The 17,500-nt window shown below is 40.4% G+C and overlaps 1 protein-coding gene across 3 annotated transcripts in view; it reads right to left on the bottom strand.

Moving 5' to 3' along the window:
- Positions 1-17,500, bottom strand: part of csmd3a (CUB and Sushi multiple domains 3a) — a 534,059-nt gene that overhangs the window by 73,854 nt on the left and 442,705 nt on the right. For all 3 annotated transcript variants that reach the window (XM_037534188.1, XM_037534189.1, XM_037534190.1), the window contains exon 57: positions 1,133-1,315. In XM_037534188.1, coding sequence (XP_037390085.1) covers positions 1,133-1,315 — 183 coding nt within the window. The remainder of the gene's footprint in view (positions 1-1,132; positions 1,316-17,500) is intronic.

Raw genomic sequence — 17,500 nt, 5'->3', positions numbered from 1 at the left:
AATCCTCGACAACTCTCCAAAAAAGTTCGTTTTCAAGAGCGGGAAAAATATTCTAAACTTACAACGAACGGTAAAGAGACCGGGACCGTTTCTACTGGTCCTTTCATCATGAATTTTTTTTTCCCGATTTTATTATTTTTTTTGCCAGAATACATCACTTCATTGATGAATACAAATAACAGTAATGATCAGACTCGCTCTAGTAACTGGATCAGCTGCCAGGTACCAAGAGTTTTTACTAAACTGGGAAAATCTGCTTTTAGTTACAGCACCAGCTGGAATTCACTACAGGACACACTAAAACTCGGCTCACTGGCGTCACTCAGTCATTTTAAACTTTTAATATCGGACCACCTTCAGACAGCCTGGACCTGTTTTACTTCATCTTATTTATTCTTAACTTTTATTTCTTGTTTTAGTTCTTTTCTTAGTTCTTTATTACTTTTTAACTTATTTTAATTAGCTTATTATTTTTTTTTATTATTAATCTTCTTTTGATCTTAATCTCTTATCAATTAAACCTCAAGTTTTATTTTTATTATTACTTTTATCTATTTTTATCTTTTTTTTCACTGTAATTTTTAAATTTTCTTTTAAATTAAGATGATTAAATATAGATATTATTTTCTTTGTCATGTCAATCCCTGTTTTTGTAAATGCTCGGATTGATTGATTGATTGATTGATTGATTGATTTCTCACACAATGGAAAGGGCAGCAGGTGTTTTCTTAAACGACATATAAATGGAAAGGTTTTCTTGTCCTGACAGTGAAGAGGACGGTTTTATGGACTGACGAGTCATTTGGAATTACAATCACTACGGAGGTGTGGAAAACTATCACTGGAGATTTCTTAAACAAGCAAATCTCCTGAAAACAATGAAAGCTGTGATAAAGGTGAAGAGTGGACACACTAAATACTGAAAAATGGGATGATGTGTTTAGCTGTTGAGGCTTCTGTGTAACATCCTGTGTAATATTCCTGATGCTGAAAGATGATAACTCGCTCTTACTGGCTGTTTTGACTGGAAGCGTAAAGTGGTTTGAGAAGATGAGAAAGTCCTACCAGCTGTGTCTAAACGTTTGACTGGTACAGTAGGGGCAGGTTTGTGTGTGGCAGTAGGTGGTCTTACGTTTGCAGGTGGGCTGTCGACCAGACCAGGTGCCGTTGGGGAAGCAGATGCGTTCGGCCGAGCCGTACAGCGTGTGTCCGGTGGCGCAGGTGAAGCGCACTTTACTGCGCAGCTGAAAACTGCCCTCCTCGCGAGTGGCATGAGCTGGAGTGCCGGGATCACCGCACTCGCCTACCACATTGCCTACACACACACACACACACACACACACACACACACACACACACACAGAGAAACATTACTTAAGACGCCATAATAATCATTACAAAGAACGTCTTCCTCTTCTCATCCTTTTCCCTTTCCCTCTCTTCCCATTTCTCTGCCTTTTATACTCTTTTCCCTCCTTTCTCCTCGTTCCATTATTCTCTCTTTGCCCTGTGCCCTTTCATTGCTCTGTCTGCCCCAAACCCCCCAACTCTCTCTCTCTCTCTCTCTCTCTCTCTCTGGATCTCTCTCCCTCTCCACCCCAACTCTCTCTCTCTCTCTCTACACCAAACTCTCTCTCTACCCCCAAGTCTCTCTCTCTCTCTCTCTCTCTCTCTCTTCCCCCTTCTCATTCTCTCTCTGTCTCCCTCTCTGTCCCTCTCTCTGTCTCCCTCTCTGTCTCCCTCTCCCTCTCCCTCTCTCTCTCTCCCTCTCCCTCTCCCTCTCACTCTGTACCCGTAGTCAGTGATCTATTAGAAGGTTAAGCAGTCAGGTCTGAGCCCTACAGGTGCTGGGTCGTCTGTGTAGCTCTGTTCTCCAGCTCATTTTACACCATCACTCATTCGTTCATTAGAGGATTCATCTATTGTCCACGGAGAAAGACAGCAGGAGTGAATCTCTCAGGACACCTCTACCTGTTCTTACCCCGTCACTCCACCACCGCCTGCGAGACCTCTTTTCCTAGCGCTTTGGTGGGTAAGGCCTGTAGTTTTATCACGCTTATTTAAAGCAGGATGTAATACAGTCCTCCCCACTGTGGCTGCCTTGTTATAGAGAGGAAGGGAAAAGCAGAAAATAGAGACAAACTAGATACAAACAGAGACGGACAAACTGAAAAACCGCGCTTTGAATTTACTTGATTCATTTACATGTTCGCACACAACTACTACACGCTACTAACAGCCTGTCTGGGGTGTCCATCCATTCAGTCTGCAGCAGTTAAGCCCTGTCCATTCCATCTGAAGTTATAAGGAGTGTTTCAGAGCAGAACTGCTTTCTGAATGGCACAATATAGGACAGCCAATCAGAACTGAGCTCCATTACATATATTAGTCTTAAAGGTGCATGAACAAATACAGACGCAGCAAGAGAGCTTGGGAAATGTCAGACGTTCGTGCTGCAAAAGTTTGGGCAGCCCTGGTCAATTGACACTTTGGTTGATTAGTGAAAATAAGTGAACACATCCTCTACCGAGAATGCACTACTGCACATTTTAATACACTTTTAATTTACTTGCTGAATTTAACAATATGTTCAACTATTTTCACTTAGCATATCAACAAAGCATATAATTTGCCTGAGGGTCAAACGTTTGCTTACAACTGTAAATCTAAGAGGGAAAAAAATGCCAAAAATACAAAATGTTTCTATTTCCACTGCTTGGCTGTTATGTGCCTACAACCACTACTGCTGTTACCAAGCAGGACCAGGGATTAGCATTGCTGGGAAACAGATTTTTGGTTGTTATAGCGCCCCCTATTGAGTAATCAGTATCAAACTTGGTGGGCTTCCACAGATGCATGTGGGGTAAGAGAATAGCCAGTTTCATAAGAATTGGCTAAAGCAATCTCAATCTGTAGCCATTTATGTGAATCTACACCTACCCTCTAAGTTTGGTCTTTGGAGGAGAAAAATCCAAGCAAAAGCAATTGGGTTCCATGCAACTAAAGGTGCTTGGACCCCTTATAAATCAATTCTTTACTGAAGAACTGTATTTCATGTCATATTAAGTGATGCTTTTTTTAATCCCACAAACGGGGAAATTCCACCTCCGCATTTAACCCGTCCGTGAAGTGAAACGCCACATACACTCTAGGGGGCAGCGAGCACACTTGCCCGGAGCGGTGGGCAGTCCTATCCATGGCACCCGGGGAGCAGTTGGGGGTTAGGTGTCTTGCACAAGGACACCTCAGTCATGGAGGTGCTGGGGACCAAACCTGCGACCTTCCGGACACGGGGCCAGTTCCCTCACCTCCAGCCCACGACTGCCCCATGATAGCACCATGATAAAAATACTGTAATGCTATGGCTATTTAGTTACATGATCTAAATGTTACATAAGAACAGTTGCCGACTGTTGAAAGACGACAGTGTTGACGTAATAAATTTAACTCATATGAAAAACATGCACATTTTTAAGGTAAACAATCTGGACTTTAGCTGCGCACTGACAAGTTTAACATGCGAGTGTTATGAAAAGAACGAGGAGTCAAATCACCAAGAGAAACAATTAGAGATCAAGTAGTGACTCACATTACTGGCACTGAATACAGACTTGTGGCACTGGGAGAAAACCCACCCGCTCACGACTGTCCGAGCACCGACAGGGTGCCAATTAGCCCACTAATGCTCGCTAGCATAAATGATTAGCATGAATCATCCGCATAAAGCTTTAAATCGGGAAGCGGCGGCCAGAAGAAGTCATGGACAGCTTCAGCTCGGCAACCCGAAGCGTCGGCCTCCGCTGACCCAGATGAAATCCTATTTAATTACATGTACGGGCGCCCGGGGGGCACTCGGAAAACGCCACAGCTAACGCGCTTTACACCCAGGAGAGGGGTTTAGCTCATGATTAAACCGCTGTAGGTTCCCGTGCTGCGTGGATGGACCGTGGAGTAGCTCCCATCTGCTGGCTAATCCAGCCTTTGTTCATAAATAAATGGAAACACGCTTCTCAGCCCCTTAACAACACCACTTTTTCTCTTGCCAGTAAGACTTCCCTTTTTTTTTTTAGTTCATTAGAAATCTGGGGCATCCTTCTCGTCTTCGGCAGCACGGATTTGAGTGGAGGGGTGGCTAATCGAGAGCTGCACTGAGAAACAGCTCAGCAAAAAATATCTAATATACACAATTTTCCTCTTACCCCAAATTTCTAACGGGAGAAAAATGCCTGAGATATAATATAATAGCTGTTCATTCTTACATAACAGGGTCAGAAACCACATGAGCAACTTAACAGCTCAACGCAGTTTGAAGCAAGTATATGAAGATTCAGACACTGATCGGTAGGCAGTTTTGGGATTTAACAGAATACAAGTACTGGGAATATTCAGAATACAGAACATGTTCACTTCATTCTGACAGTGGACTGATCAATCAATGTGATCGGTTATTAATCTCAGCATTACTGAGCTCTGCTAAAGCCTGAGTAGACTGATAAATCAATGTGATCAGTTATTAATCTCAGCGTTACTGAGCTCTGCTAAAGCCTGAGTAGACTGATAAATCAATGTGATCGGTTATTAATCTCAGTGTTACTGAGCTCTGCTAAAGTCTGAGTAGACTGATCAATCAATGTGATCAGTTATTAAACTCAGTGTTACTGAGCTCTGCTAAAGCCTGAGTAGACTGATAAATCAATGTGATCGGTTATTAATCTCAGCGTTACTGAGCTCTGCTAAAGCCTGAGTAGACTGATAAATCAATGTGATCAGTTATTAATCTCAGCATTACTGAGCTCTGCTAAAGCCTGAGTAGACTGATAAATCAATGTGATCGGTTATTAATCTCAGCATTACTGAGCTCTGCTAAAGCCTGAGTAGACTGATAAATCAATGTGATCAGTTATTAATCTCAGCGTTACTGAGCTCTGCTAAAGCCTGAGTAGACTGATAAATCAATGTGATCGGTTATTAATCTCAGTGTTACTGAGCTCTGCTAAAGTCTGAGTAGACTGATCAATCAATGTGATCAGTTATTAAACTCAGTGTTACTGAGCTCTGCTAAAGCCTGAGTAGACTGATAAATCAATGTGATCGGTTATTAATCTCAGCGTTACTGAGCTCTGCTAAAGCCTGAGTAGACTGATAAATCAATGTGATCAGTTATTAATCTCAGCGTTACTGAGCTCTGCTAAAGTCTGAGTAGACTGATAAATCAATGTGATCGGTTATTAATCTCAGTGTTACTGAGCTCTGCTAAAGCCTGAGTAGACTGATAAATCAATGTGATCAGTTATTAATCTCAGCGTTACTGAGCTCTGCTAAAGTCTGAGTAGACTGATAAATCAATGTGATCGGTTATTAATCTCAGTGTTACTGAGCTCTGCTAAAGCCTGAGTAGACTGATAAATCAATGTGATCAGTTATTAATCTCAGCGTTACTGAGCTCTGCTAAAGTCTGAGTAGACTGATAAATCAATGTGATCGGATATTAATCTCAGCGTTACTGAGCTCTGCTAAAGCCTGAGTAGACTGATAAATCAATGTGATCGGTTATTAATCTCAGTGTTACTGAGCTCTGCTAAAGCCTGAGTAGACTGATAAATCAATGTGATCGGTTATTAATCTCAGCGTTACTGAGCTCTGCTAAAGCCTGAGTAGACTGATAAATCAATGTGATCGGTTATTAATCTCAGTGTTACTGAGCTCTGCTAAAGCCTGAGTAGACTGATAAATCAATGTGATCGGTTATTAATCTCAGTGTTACTGAGCTCTGCTAAAGCCTGAGTAGACTGATAAATCAATGTGATCAGTTATTAATCTCAGTGTTACTGAGCTCTGCTAAAGCCTGAGTAGACTGATAAATCAATGTGATCGATTATTAATCTCAGTGTTACTGAGCTCTGCTAAAGCCTGAGTAGGCTGATAAATCAATGTGATCAGTTATTAATCTCAGCGTTACTGAGCTCTGCTAAAGTCTGAGTAGACTGATAAATCAATGTGATCAGTTATTAATCTCAGCGTTACTGAGCTCTGCTAAAGTCTGAGTAGACTGATAAATCAATGTGATCGGTTATTAATCTCAGCGTTACTGAGCTCTGCTAAAGCCTGAGTAGACTGATAAATCAATGTGATCAGTTATTAATCTCAGCGTTACTGAGCTCTGCTAAAGCCTGAGTAGACTGATAAATCAATGTGATCAGTTATTAATCTCAGCGTTACTGAGCTCTGCTAAAGCCTGAGTAGACTGATAAATCAATGTGATCAGTTATTAATCTCAGCGTTACTGAGCTCTGCTAAAGCCTGAGTAGACTGATAAATCAATGTGATCGGTTATTAATCTCAGCGTTACTGAGCTCTGCTAAAGCCTGAGTAGACTGATAAATCAATGTGATCAGTTATTAATCTCAGTGTTACTGAGCTCTGCTAAAGTCTGAGTAGACTGATAAATCAATGTGATCGGTTATTAATCTCAGCGTTACTGAGCTCTGCTAAAGTCTGAGTAGACTGATAAATCAATGTGATCAGTTATTAATCTCAGTGTTACTGAGCTCTGCTAAAGCCTGAGTAGACTGATAAATCAATGTGATCGATTATTAATCTCAGTGTTACTGAGCTCTGCTAAAGCCTGAGTAGGCTGATAAATCAATGTGATCAGTTATTAATCTCAGCGTTACTGAGCTCTGCTAAAGTCTGAGTAGACTGATAAATCAATGTGATCGGTTATTAATCTCAGCGTTACTGAGCTCTGCTAAAGCCTGAGTAGACTGATAAATCAATGTGATCGGTTATTAATCTCAGTGTTACTGAGCTCGGCTAAAGTCTGAGTAGACTGATAAATCAATGTGATCGGTTATTAATCTCAGTGTTACTGAGCTCTGCTAAAGCCTGAGTAGACTGATAAATCAATGTGATCAGTTATTAATCTCAGTGTTACTGAGCTCTGCTAAAGCCTGAGTAGACTGATAAATCAATGTGATCGATTATTAATCTCAGTGTTACTGAGCTCTGCTAAAGTCTGAGTAGACTGATAAATCAATGTGATCAGTTATTAATCTCAGCGTTACTGAGCTCTGCTAAAGTCTGAGTAGACTGATAAATCAATGTGATCAGTTATTAATCTCAGTGTTACTGAGCTCTGCTAAAGTCTGAGTAGACTGATAAATCAATGTGATCAGTTATTAATCTCAGTGTTACTGAGCTCTGCTAAAGCCTGAGTAGACTGATAAATCAATGTGATCGGTTATTAATCTCAGTGTTACTGAGCTCTGCTAAAGTCTGAGTAGACTGATAAATCAATGTGATCGGTTATTAATCTCAGCGTTACTGAGCTCTGCTAAAGCCTGAGTAGACTGATAAATCAATGTGATCAGTTATTAATCTCAGCGTTACTGAGCTCTGCTAAAGCCTGAGTAGACTGATAAATCAATGTGATCAGTTATTAATCTCAGCGTTACTGAGCTCTGCTAAAGCCTGAGTAGACTGATAAATCAATGTGATCAGTTATTAATCTCAGCGTTACTGAGCTCTGCTAAAGCCTGAGTAGACTGATAAATCAATGTGATCGGTTATTAATCTCAGCGTTACTGAGCTCTGCTAAAGCCTGAGTAGACTGATAAATCAATGTGATCAGTTATTAATCTCAGTGTTACTGAGCTCTGCTAAAGTCTGAGTAGACTGATAAATCAATGTGATCGGTTATTAATCTCAGCGTTACTGAGCTCTGCTAAAGTCTGAGTAGACTGATAAATCAATGTGATCAGTTATTAATCTCAGTGTTACTGAGCTCTGCTAAAGCCTGAGTAGACTGATAAATCAATGTGATCGATTATTAATCTCAGTGTTACTGAGCTCTGCTAAAGCCTGAGTAGGCTGATAAATCAATGTGATCAGTTATTAATCTCAGCGTTACTGAGCTCTGCTAAAGTCTGAGTAGACTGATAAATCAATGTGATCGGTTATTAATCTCAGCGTTACTGAGCTCTGCTAAAGCATGAGTAGACTGATAAATCAATGTGATCAGTTATTAATCTCAGCGTTACTGAGCTCTGCTAAAGTCTGAGTAGACTGATAAATCAATGTGATCAGTTATTAATCTCAGCGTTACTGAGCTCTGCTAAAGTCTGAGTAGACTGATAAATCAATGTGATCAGTTATTAATCTCAGCGTTACTGAGCTCTGCTAAAGTCTGAGTAGACTGATAAATCAATGTGATCAGTTATTAATCTCAGCGTTACTGAGCTCTGCTAAAGCCTGAGTAGACTGATAAATCAATGTGATCAGTTATTAATCTCAGCGTTACTGAGCTCTGCTAAAGCCTGAGTAGACTGATAAATCAATGTGATCAGTTATTAATCTCAGCGTTACTGAGCTCTGCTAAAGCCTGAGTAGACTGATAAATCAATGTGATCAGTTATTAATCTCAGCGTTACTGAGCTCTGCTAAAGCCTGAGTAGACTGATAAATCAATGTGATCAGTTATTAATCTCAGCGTTACTGAGCTCTGCTAAAGCCTGAGTAGACTGATAAATCAATGTGATCAGTTATTAATCTCAGCGTTACTGAGCTCTGCTAAAGCCTGAGTAGACTGATAAATCAATGTGATCAGTTATTAATCTCAGCGTTACTGAGCTCTGCTAAAGCCTGAGTAGACTGATAAATCAATGTGATCAGTTATTAATCTCAGTGTTACTGAGCTCTGCTAAAGCCTGAGTAGACTGATAAATCAATGTGATCAGTTATTAATCTCAGTGTTACTGAGCTCTGCTAAAGCCTGAGTAGACTGATAAATCAATGTGATCGGTTATTAATCTCAGCGTTACTGAGCTCTGCTAAAGTCTGAGTAGACTGATAAATCAATGTGATCAGTTATTAATCTCAGTGTTACTGAGCTCTGCTAAAGCCTGAGTAGACTGATAAATCAATGTGATCAGTTATTAATCTCAGTGTTACTGAGCTCTGCTAAAGCCTGAGTAGACTGATAAATCAATGTGATCGGTTATTAATCTCAGCGTTACTGAGCTCTGCTAAAGTCTGAGTAGACTGATAAATCAATGTGATCGGTTATTAATCTCAGCGTTACTGAGCTCTGCTAAAGCCTGAGTAGACTGATAAATCAATGTGATCAGTTATTAATCTCAGCGTTACTGAGCTCTGCTAAAGTCTGAGTAGACTGATAAATCAATGTGTTCAGTTATTAATCTCAGTGTTACTGAGCTCTGCTAAAGCCTGAGTAGACTGATAAATCAATGTGATCAGTTATTAATCTCAGCGTTACTGAGCTCTGCTAAAGCCTGAGTAGACTGATAAATCAATGTGATCAGTTATTAATCTCAGCGTTACTGAGCTCTGCTAAAGCCTGAGTAGACTGATAAATCAATGTGATCAGTTATTAATCTCAGCGTTACTGAGCTCTGCTAAAGCCTGAGTAGACTGATAAATCAATGTGATCAGTTATTAATCTCAGTGTTACTGAGCTCTGCTAAAGTCTGAGTAGACTGATAAATCAATGTGATCAGTTATTAATCTCAGCGTTACTGAGCTCTGCTAAAGCCTGAGTAGACTGATAAATCAATGTGATCAGTTATTAATCTCAGTGTTACTGAGCTCTGCTAAAGTCTGAGTAGACTGATAAATCAATGTGATCGGTTATTAATCTCAGCGTTACTGAGCTCTGCTAAAGCCTGAGTAGACTGATAAATCAATGTGATCGGTTATTAATCTCAGCGTTACTGAGCTCTGCTAAAGCCTGAGTAGACTGATAAATCAATGTGATCGGTTATTAATCTCAGCGTTACTGAGCTCTGCTAAAGCCTGAGTAGACTGATAAATCAATGTGATCAGTTATTAATCTCAGCGTTACTGAGCTCTGCTAAAGCCTGAGTAGACTGATAAATCAATGTGATCAGTTATTAATCTCAGTGTTACTGAGCTCTGCTAAAGCCTGAGTAGACTGATAAATCAATGTGATCGGTTATTAATCTCAGAGTTACTGAGCTCTGCTAAAGTCTGAGTAGACTGATAAATCAATGTGATCGGTTATTAATCTCAGCGTTACTGAGCTCTGCTAAAGCCTGAGTAGACTGATAAATCAATGTGATCAGTTATTAATCTCAGCGTTACTGAGCTCTGCTAAAGCCTGAGTAGACTGATAAATCAATGCGATCGGTTATTAATCTCAGTGTTACTGAGCTCTGCTAAAGCCTGAGTAGACTGATAAATCAATGTGATCGGTTATTAATCTCAGCGTTACTGAGCTCTGCTAAAGTCTGAGTAGACTGATAAATCAATGTGATCAGTTATTAATCTCAGCGTTACTGAGCTCTGCTAAAGCCTGAGTAGACTGATAAATCAATGTGATCAGTTATTAATCTGTGTTACTGAGCTCTGCTAAAGCCTGAGTAGACTGATAAATCAATGTGATCAGTTATTAATCTCAGCGTTACTGAGCTCTGCTAAAGCCTGAGTAGACTGATAAATCAATGTGATCGGTTATTAATCTCAGTGTTACTGAGCTCTGCTAAAGCCTGAGTAGACTGATAAATCAATGTGATCGGTTATTAATCTCAGTGTTACTGAGCTCTGCTAAAGTCTGAGTAGACTGATAAATCAATGTGATCGGTTATTAATCTCAGTGTTACTGAGCTCTGCTAAAGCCTGAGTAGACTGATAAATCAATGTGATCGGTTATTAATCTCAGTGTTACTGAGCTCTGCTAAAGCCTGAGTAGACTGATAAATCAATGTGATCGGTTATTAATCTCAGTGTTACTGAGCTCTGCTAAAGCCTGAGTAGACTGATAAATCAATGTGATCGGTTATTAATCTCAGCGTTACTGAGCTCTGCTAAAGCCTGAGTAGACTGATAAATCAATGTGATCGGTTATTAATCTCAGCGTTACTGAGCTCTGCTAAAGCCTGAGTAGACTGATAAATCAATGTGATCAGTTATTAATCTCAGCGTTACTGAGCTCTGCTAAAGCCTGAGTAGACTGATAAATCAATGTGATCAGTTATTAATCTCAGCGTTACTGAGCTCTGCTAAAGCCTGAGTAGACTGATAAATCAATGTGATCAGTTATTAATCTCAGCGTTACTGAGCTCTGCTAAAGCCTGAGTAGACTGATAAATCAATGTGATCGGTTATTAATCTCAGTGTTACTGAGCTCTGCTAAAGCCTGAGTAGACTGATAAATCAATGTGATCGGTTATTAATCTCAGCGTTACTGAGCTCTGCTAAAGTCTGAGTAGACTGATAAATCAATGTGATCAGTTATTAATCTCAGCGTTACTGAGCTCTGCTAAAGTCTGAGTAGACTGATAAATCAATGTGATCGGTTATTAATCTCAGCGTTACTGAGCTCTGCTAAAGTCTGAGTAGACTGATAAATCAATGTGATCAGTTATTAATCTCAGCGTTACTGAGCTCTGCTAAAGCCTGAGTAGACTGATAAATCAATGTGATCGGTTATTAATCTCAGTGTTACTGAGCTCTGCTAAAGCCTGAGTAGACTGATAAATCAATGTGATCGGTTATTAATCTCAGTGTTACTGAGCTCTGCTAAAGTCTGAGTAGACTGATAGATCAATGTGATCGGTTATTAATCTCAGTGTTACTGAGCTCTGCTAAAGCCTGAGTAGACTGATAAATCAATGTGATCGGTTATTAATCTCAGTGTTACTGAGCTCTGCTAAAGCCTGAGTAGACTGATAAATCAATGTGATCGGTTATTAATCTCAGTGTTACTGAGCTCTGCTAAAGTCTGAGTAGACTGATAAATCAATGTGATCAGTTATTAATCTCAGTGTTACTGAGCTCTGCTAAAGCCTGAGTAGACTGATAAATCAATGTGATCAGTTATTAATCTCAGCATTACTGAGCTCTGCTAAAGCCTGAGTAGACTGATAAATCAATGTGATCAGTTATTAATCTCAGTGTTACTGAGCTCTGCTAAAGCCTGAGTAGACTGATAAATCAATGTTATATTCAGTTATCATTCACGATTAATCAGTTTGATTATTCCTTTTAAAGGAAATTTCTTTCTCCCGTTAGAAATTTGGGGTAAGAGGAAAATTGTGTATATTAGATATTTTTTGCTGAGCTGTTTCTCGGTGCAGCTCTCGATTAGCCACCCCTCCACTCTCTCAAATCTGTGCTGCCGAAGACGAGAAGGATGCCCCAGATTTCGTTTAAAGGAATAATCAAACTAATAATTAATCGGTAAAAAGTTTTTTGCCATCTCTCTTATCCAAGACACATTTAAAGCGTAGTCTGAATATATAACTTTGTATTTATTGTAACTGAATACATTACTGAACACATTTAGGCCGGTGTTTTCACTTTTCAGCCATCACTACATTTTCAAATTATTTTGCCCAACTCTGTCATAAGTCGTAGGACATAAGCCTGCATTACTTATTGCCTACATTTGCCCCATAGCTCCACTGCAAAACTAAAGGCAGCAAACAGGTCTTTGCAGATTGATGACATTTGGGTTAAGGAGAAAATTAGTTTCATTAGTTTCATTTTTTTTGGCAAAACAGCTGCTTTAATGCATTGCTGATGGGGGTTATGGAGCTGGTAGAGATGCAGAGATAGATGCTGGGCCATTCAGCAGGGATGCTGCCTCCTCAAAGGCCCATATCCACCCACGCTAGGTCTCTCTGCAGAGAACAGAAGTGTCAGGAAAGAGAGGGGAAAAAAGGGGCCCAGGCTTTCTCGACTCATTAGCCTGTTTCACTCCTCTCATCTAGCACTCTTTTGTGTGCGGTGCTGCTATCTGGGGGAGATAGTAGGGCAAGACCTGTCTGACCTGAAAAGAGCCTTAAGCCAGGAGACACTTTTCAATCTACTGCTGCCTATTGTTTTGTGCTTTTGTACAAAAGGCAGCAAAGCCCAGCCAAAAACACTCACCAAATTCAGGCTAAATGGACATATAACCTGGTTCCGTAATCGCTATTCGCTACAATGGAGCATCAAGTACACTAATACAGGCTCCCAAACAGAACTACTATAGGGAACGGAAATGGTCACCAATCAATATTCCCTACGTTAAAACATCATATAGAGCACTACTACAGAGAACAGAGATGACCCTTAATCATTATTCCCTACATTCAAGCATAAAATATAGAACACTATGGTCCTTAATCATGAATCGCTGCAGTGGAGCGCTATATATAGGGGAAAAGCGTTCCCATATTCAGCATTCCCTACCTTAGCGCATTATATAGAACACTATAATGGAAAACAAATGCGCTCCTAAGCACTATTCCCTGCACTACAGCATTATATACATCACTATTCCGGAAAACAGAAAAGGTCAATAAATCATTATTTCCGACATTATACAGGGAGATTCACTCGAAAGAGGCCCGGAATATTCTGTAATAACTCTGTCCAGGATGAAGCAATCTGACTGAAACAACGTGCAATGTGCTCCTCAGTATATGGAGCTTTGAACAAGCGTCGGAGCGATGAGGTGCCGGACAGCCGTCACAATGTTCAACCTGAGTTTGCAACTTCCGGGTGCTTCCCCCCCTGTACCCCAAAGACACTTCCAGCACCACATGCAATGCGATCGATTACACATCACGTCAACGTACGTTTTGGTTCAGATTGCTTCATCCTAACGGGAGTTACAACAGAATATTTGGGGCCTCTTTCGAGTGAATCTCCCTGTACTATACACAGTATGCACTCCACAGACACTATAACAGAGAACAGTGATATAGAACATTATTATGGAAAACAGAAATCCCTTTTCCCTACATTGGAGGACCGAGGGTGGGGACAACCCTGCAGAAGTAGCATGCTATACACTTTTAATCATAGCCAGAAAGTATGAGAGCTTTGAGACACCTGGTTAAAGGTATGCTGTTCATGATTAAAGTCAACATGAATAGGAAATCATAACACAGTTATGATTCTGTACTATGACATTTCTGAGTAACGATATCATTGAATTTGGTCAGTGGGAGGGGGAATTTATAGAGGCTGTTCACAGCTATAGTGAAGCAGGTGCCTATGAATTTATTTCCAACACAATAATGTACCAAAAGTTTGTAATCACTGTTCTATTACTGCAATATTAAAGCACTCTTGCTGCAGATGCATGCAAACAAGGATTCTACCGTTACACTACGGGTTACCAAAAATTTGTAGGATGCTGTGAAAATTGAAGCAGTAAAAAATAAAGTTTTCATGACGAATGGAAAAACAGTGACCGTATCTTGCTGATCAAACAGCTACTCATGCTTATTTTATGGCGAGACATTGCTGTAAGTTAAGTTAAGTGATACTTTTTTAATCCCACAAACAGGGGAATTCCACCTCCGCATTTACCCCATCCGTGAAGTGAAACGCCACATACACACTAGTGAACACACACACTAGGGGGCAGCGAACACACTTGCCCGGAGCGGTGGGCAGCCCTATCCACGGTGCCCGGGGAGCAGTTGGGGGTTAGGTGTCTTGCTCAAGGACACCTCAGTCATGGACTGACTGTCACAGGGCCAGTTCCCTAACCTCCAGCCCACGACTGCCCCCAAGGTATATAGTGGTAAAGGTAAATAATTACAGTTTATTCATTAATAACATAGTATTGTTTAACCATATCATAAACTCCATGCATTCTAAATTAGATTTCAGAGTTTAAAGCACAAATTATTGTCCAAATTGCTACACATGCCTCATTAAAATCTAATTAGGGGAATGTGTGTTCTCAGTATTGTGTTTGAGCCAATCAGGTATGTTGCTGGTAAGTAGCTCTATGCAGCCATTACTTCTGATAGGAATAATTCTATATGTGTTATTATACACCTGTAGTATTTACTGTTATACACACCAATGTGTGTCTTAGTGAGCCAAACTTTTGCCCATTACTGTATTTACAACTATGTCTGTTTGCGGCAGTTTGAGGTGCTGCTAATTGGAGTCTCAGCTCTCAGAACCGATGTCCAGACACTACAAGCCTTCCAAAGGCAGGAGCAGGCCTGGAAGCTTGTTGCCTGCCAGAAAGAGAGAGGCTAAGTGCAGTGGCCGTAACATGGACACACCTGGCAGTGCAGGACTGTATTGATCTTGTTTTCTCTCCACACTTCGTCATGCTGAACTAGAACTATCGGCTTTCTGTCTGCAGCCAGATCCGTGTCGGCAAACGATTTGATTTAAGAACGAAACATGGTGCAACTCTCGTTCTGCTTTCAGCACGTCTTCCAAACACAGGAATATTAGTGTGGACCTCAAAGGCCGACAGCATGCTGGATTCTGATTCTGATCAGTATGATTTGAAGAACTCAGTTATTCAATAACAGATCTAATCTCTTTCTGCCGCATCTCTGTCGCACCATCAGTTACCAAAGATAATAATTCTGATGTTTTCCCATTCTCACAAAATACGTAAACACCTATCGGCTCTAACTTCATTTATTATAGAAGCCTAGGATAGCTGCCGAATTCTCCTAAAAAGGGTTTCAAGTCCATGAGTTTCAGTGGTGAACCGAGCTAGGCCTTCGGTTTGAGCCATTAACTTCAGACGTTCTACCAATGTTCTACTAGGACTCTAGTAGTATGTTAGCGCTAATCTATTCAAAACACAGAAATCTGAAATGCGGATATATTAGCACATATTTGACCTTAAAGCAGTTTGAGAACAATTTACACAATTTACATAAAATATGTTAATTTTTTAACATCCTCTATAAACAACACACTTTTCCATGTTTTGAACATTTTCTGCAAACTTTAATGTGCAATTTCTATGTGTTTGCTGAGTATAATTAACTGGAATAGTTTATAAGAAAATATAAATGTCCCATAACTTTTACAGAGTTATGGGTCAAATTTTATTGCCTATTCTCTGTTGCATCATTCCATATTGGCTCTGGAGGCAACGGCAGCACAAGAACTGTGCATCGGGAGCCTCATGAAATGGGTTTCCATGGCAAAGCAGCTGCACACAAGCCTAAGATCACTATGCGCAATGCCAAGCGTCAGCTGGAGTGGTGTAAAGCAGGCCACCACTGGACTCTTGAGCAGTGGAAACGTCCTCTGGAGTGATGAAACCTGCCTCGCTATCTGGCAGCCTGATGGAAAAATTTGGTGGATGCCAGGAGAACACGCATAGTGCCAACAGTCAAGTTTGGTGGAGGGAGGATAAAGGTCTGGGGATGTTTTTCAGGGTTTGGGCCGAGCTCCTTAGTTGCAGAGAGGGACGATGTTAACTTTACAGTAAACAAAGTGATTTAGACAATTACAAGATTCCAACTTTGTGGCAACCGTTCGGTGAAGGCTCTTCTAGTGCTTCTAGAAGGCTCTTCTCTCCTGTTCTAGTGTTACGGTGCCCATGTGCACAAAGTGAGGTCTAAGACATGGTTTGACAAGTTTGCTGTGGAGGAAAGTCCAGTGGACTGCACAGAGCCCTAACTTCAACCCTACTGAACTCCTTTGGGATGAACTGGAACGTCAACTGTGAGCCAGAACTTCTCGTCCATTGACCACACAAATACTCATTTCACTGAACGGACAACTAAAGAAAATTAATTGGATCATCCCTAGTGAATGCATTCTATGGTACTAATGTATAAATTATGTATTGATGACTTACTGTTATTGTAGTAAAATATGTATAATGCTGCTGTCAGACCAAAACCTTGTATCTCCGAAATGGTAACTTTGCAGTAGCAGAAAAAAAACTGTTGCCTTTAATGTGTGTCAATGGAACCAGACTTCTCACAAGTAATTCGGGGCCGTTTCTTTTGGTCCAGTCTTCTTGAAATTTACACACAATATAAAGGACAGTAGGTTTTTTCAAATTATGTCAAAAACCGGAAAACAACAGAAATGGAGATGCGAAGTTTTGGTCCGACAGCAGCGATAAATTAGTCATCAGAGATAGTAACTAATGTCTGCACCCACAAACAGACCCTTAGAGACCCTTACAGCCAGAGTGGGCTGGTCTCAACTCTGTCATTCAACAGGTGCAGCCTGCTGTTGGTTTGTTCTGGTTCATTACAGGTGCCATTCAGAAATCCAGGTGAAAGTGATGGCACAGGGAATGCTTGAAGATTGAGTGCATTGAGGCTGGAGATCAAACCAACAGGCTGAAGACTTTCACACAGAATACAGAAGCACTTGTCAGACAGCGAAAGGACAGGGAGACGGAGGCTGAGTGACATGAAAGAGAGACAGAAGTACTGAAAAAAAGAAAGATTAAAAGAATAAAAAGCATTTACATTAGCCCGAATGTAATTGATCAGTTGGCTGTCTGGTGTCTGAAGTTTGCTTATTTGGTCTTGTATTAAAAGAATAAATTAATTTTGTTCATAGAAGCTTATAAACAAGCATATTGCAAGCAGCATTTCTAAATTCAGTGGTGAGCGAACAAAAAAGAAAACATCTCTACAATAATGCTATTTTCTGCTAGCACCCCACCAGGTTTCGCATAGTTTGTTAGCACTGAGCTAACAGTGATGCACATGAACATTTTCTAGATTAAACACAT

This window comes from Pygocentrus nattereri, chromosome 24 (genome assembly GCF_015220715.1).
Source record: "Pygocentrus nattereri isolate fPygNat1 chromosome 24, fPygNat1.pri, whole genome shotgun sequence".
NCBI lineage: Eukaryota > Metazoa > Chordata > Actinopteri > Characiformes > Serrasalmidae > Pygocentrus > Pygocentrus nattereri.
This window is presented reverse-complemented; position numbering and strand designations above follow the sequence as displayed.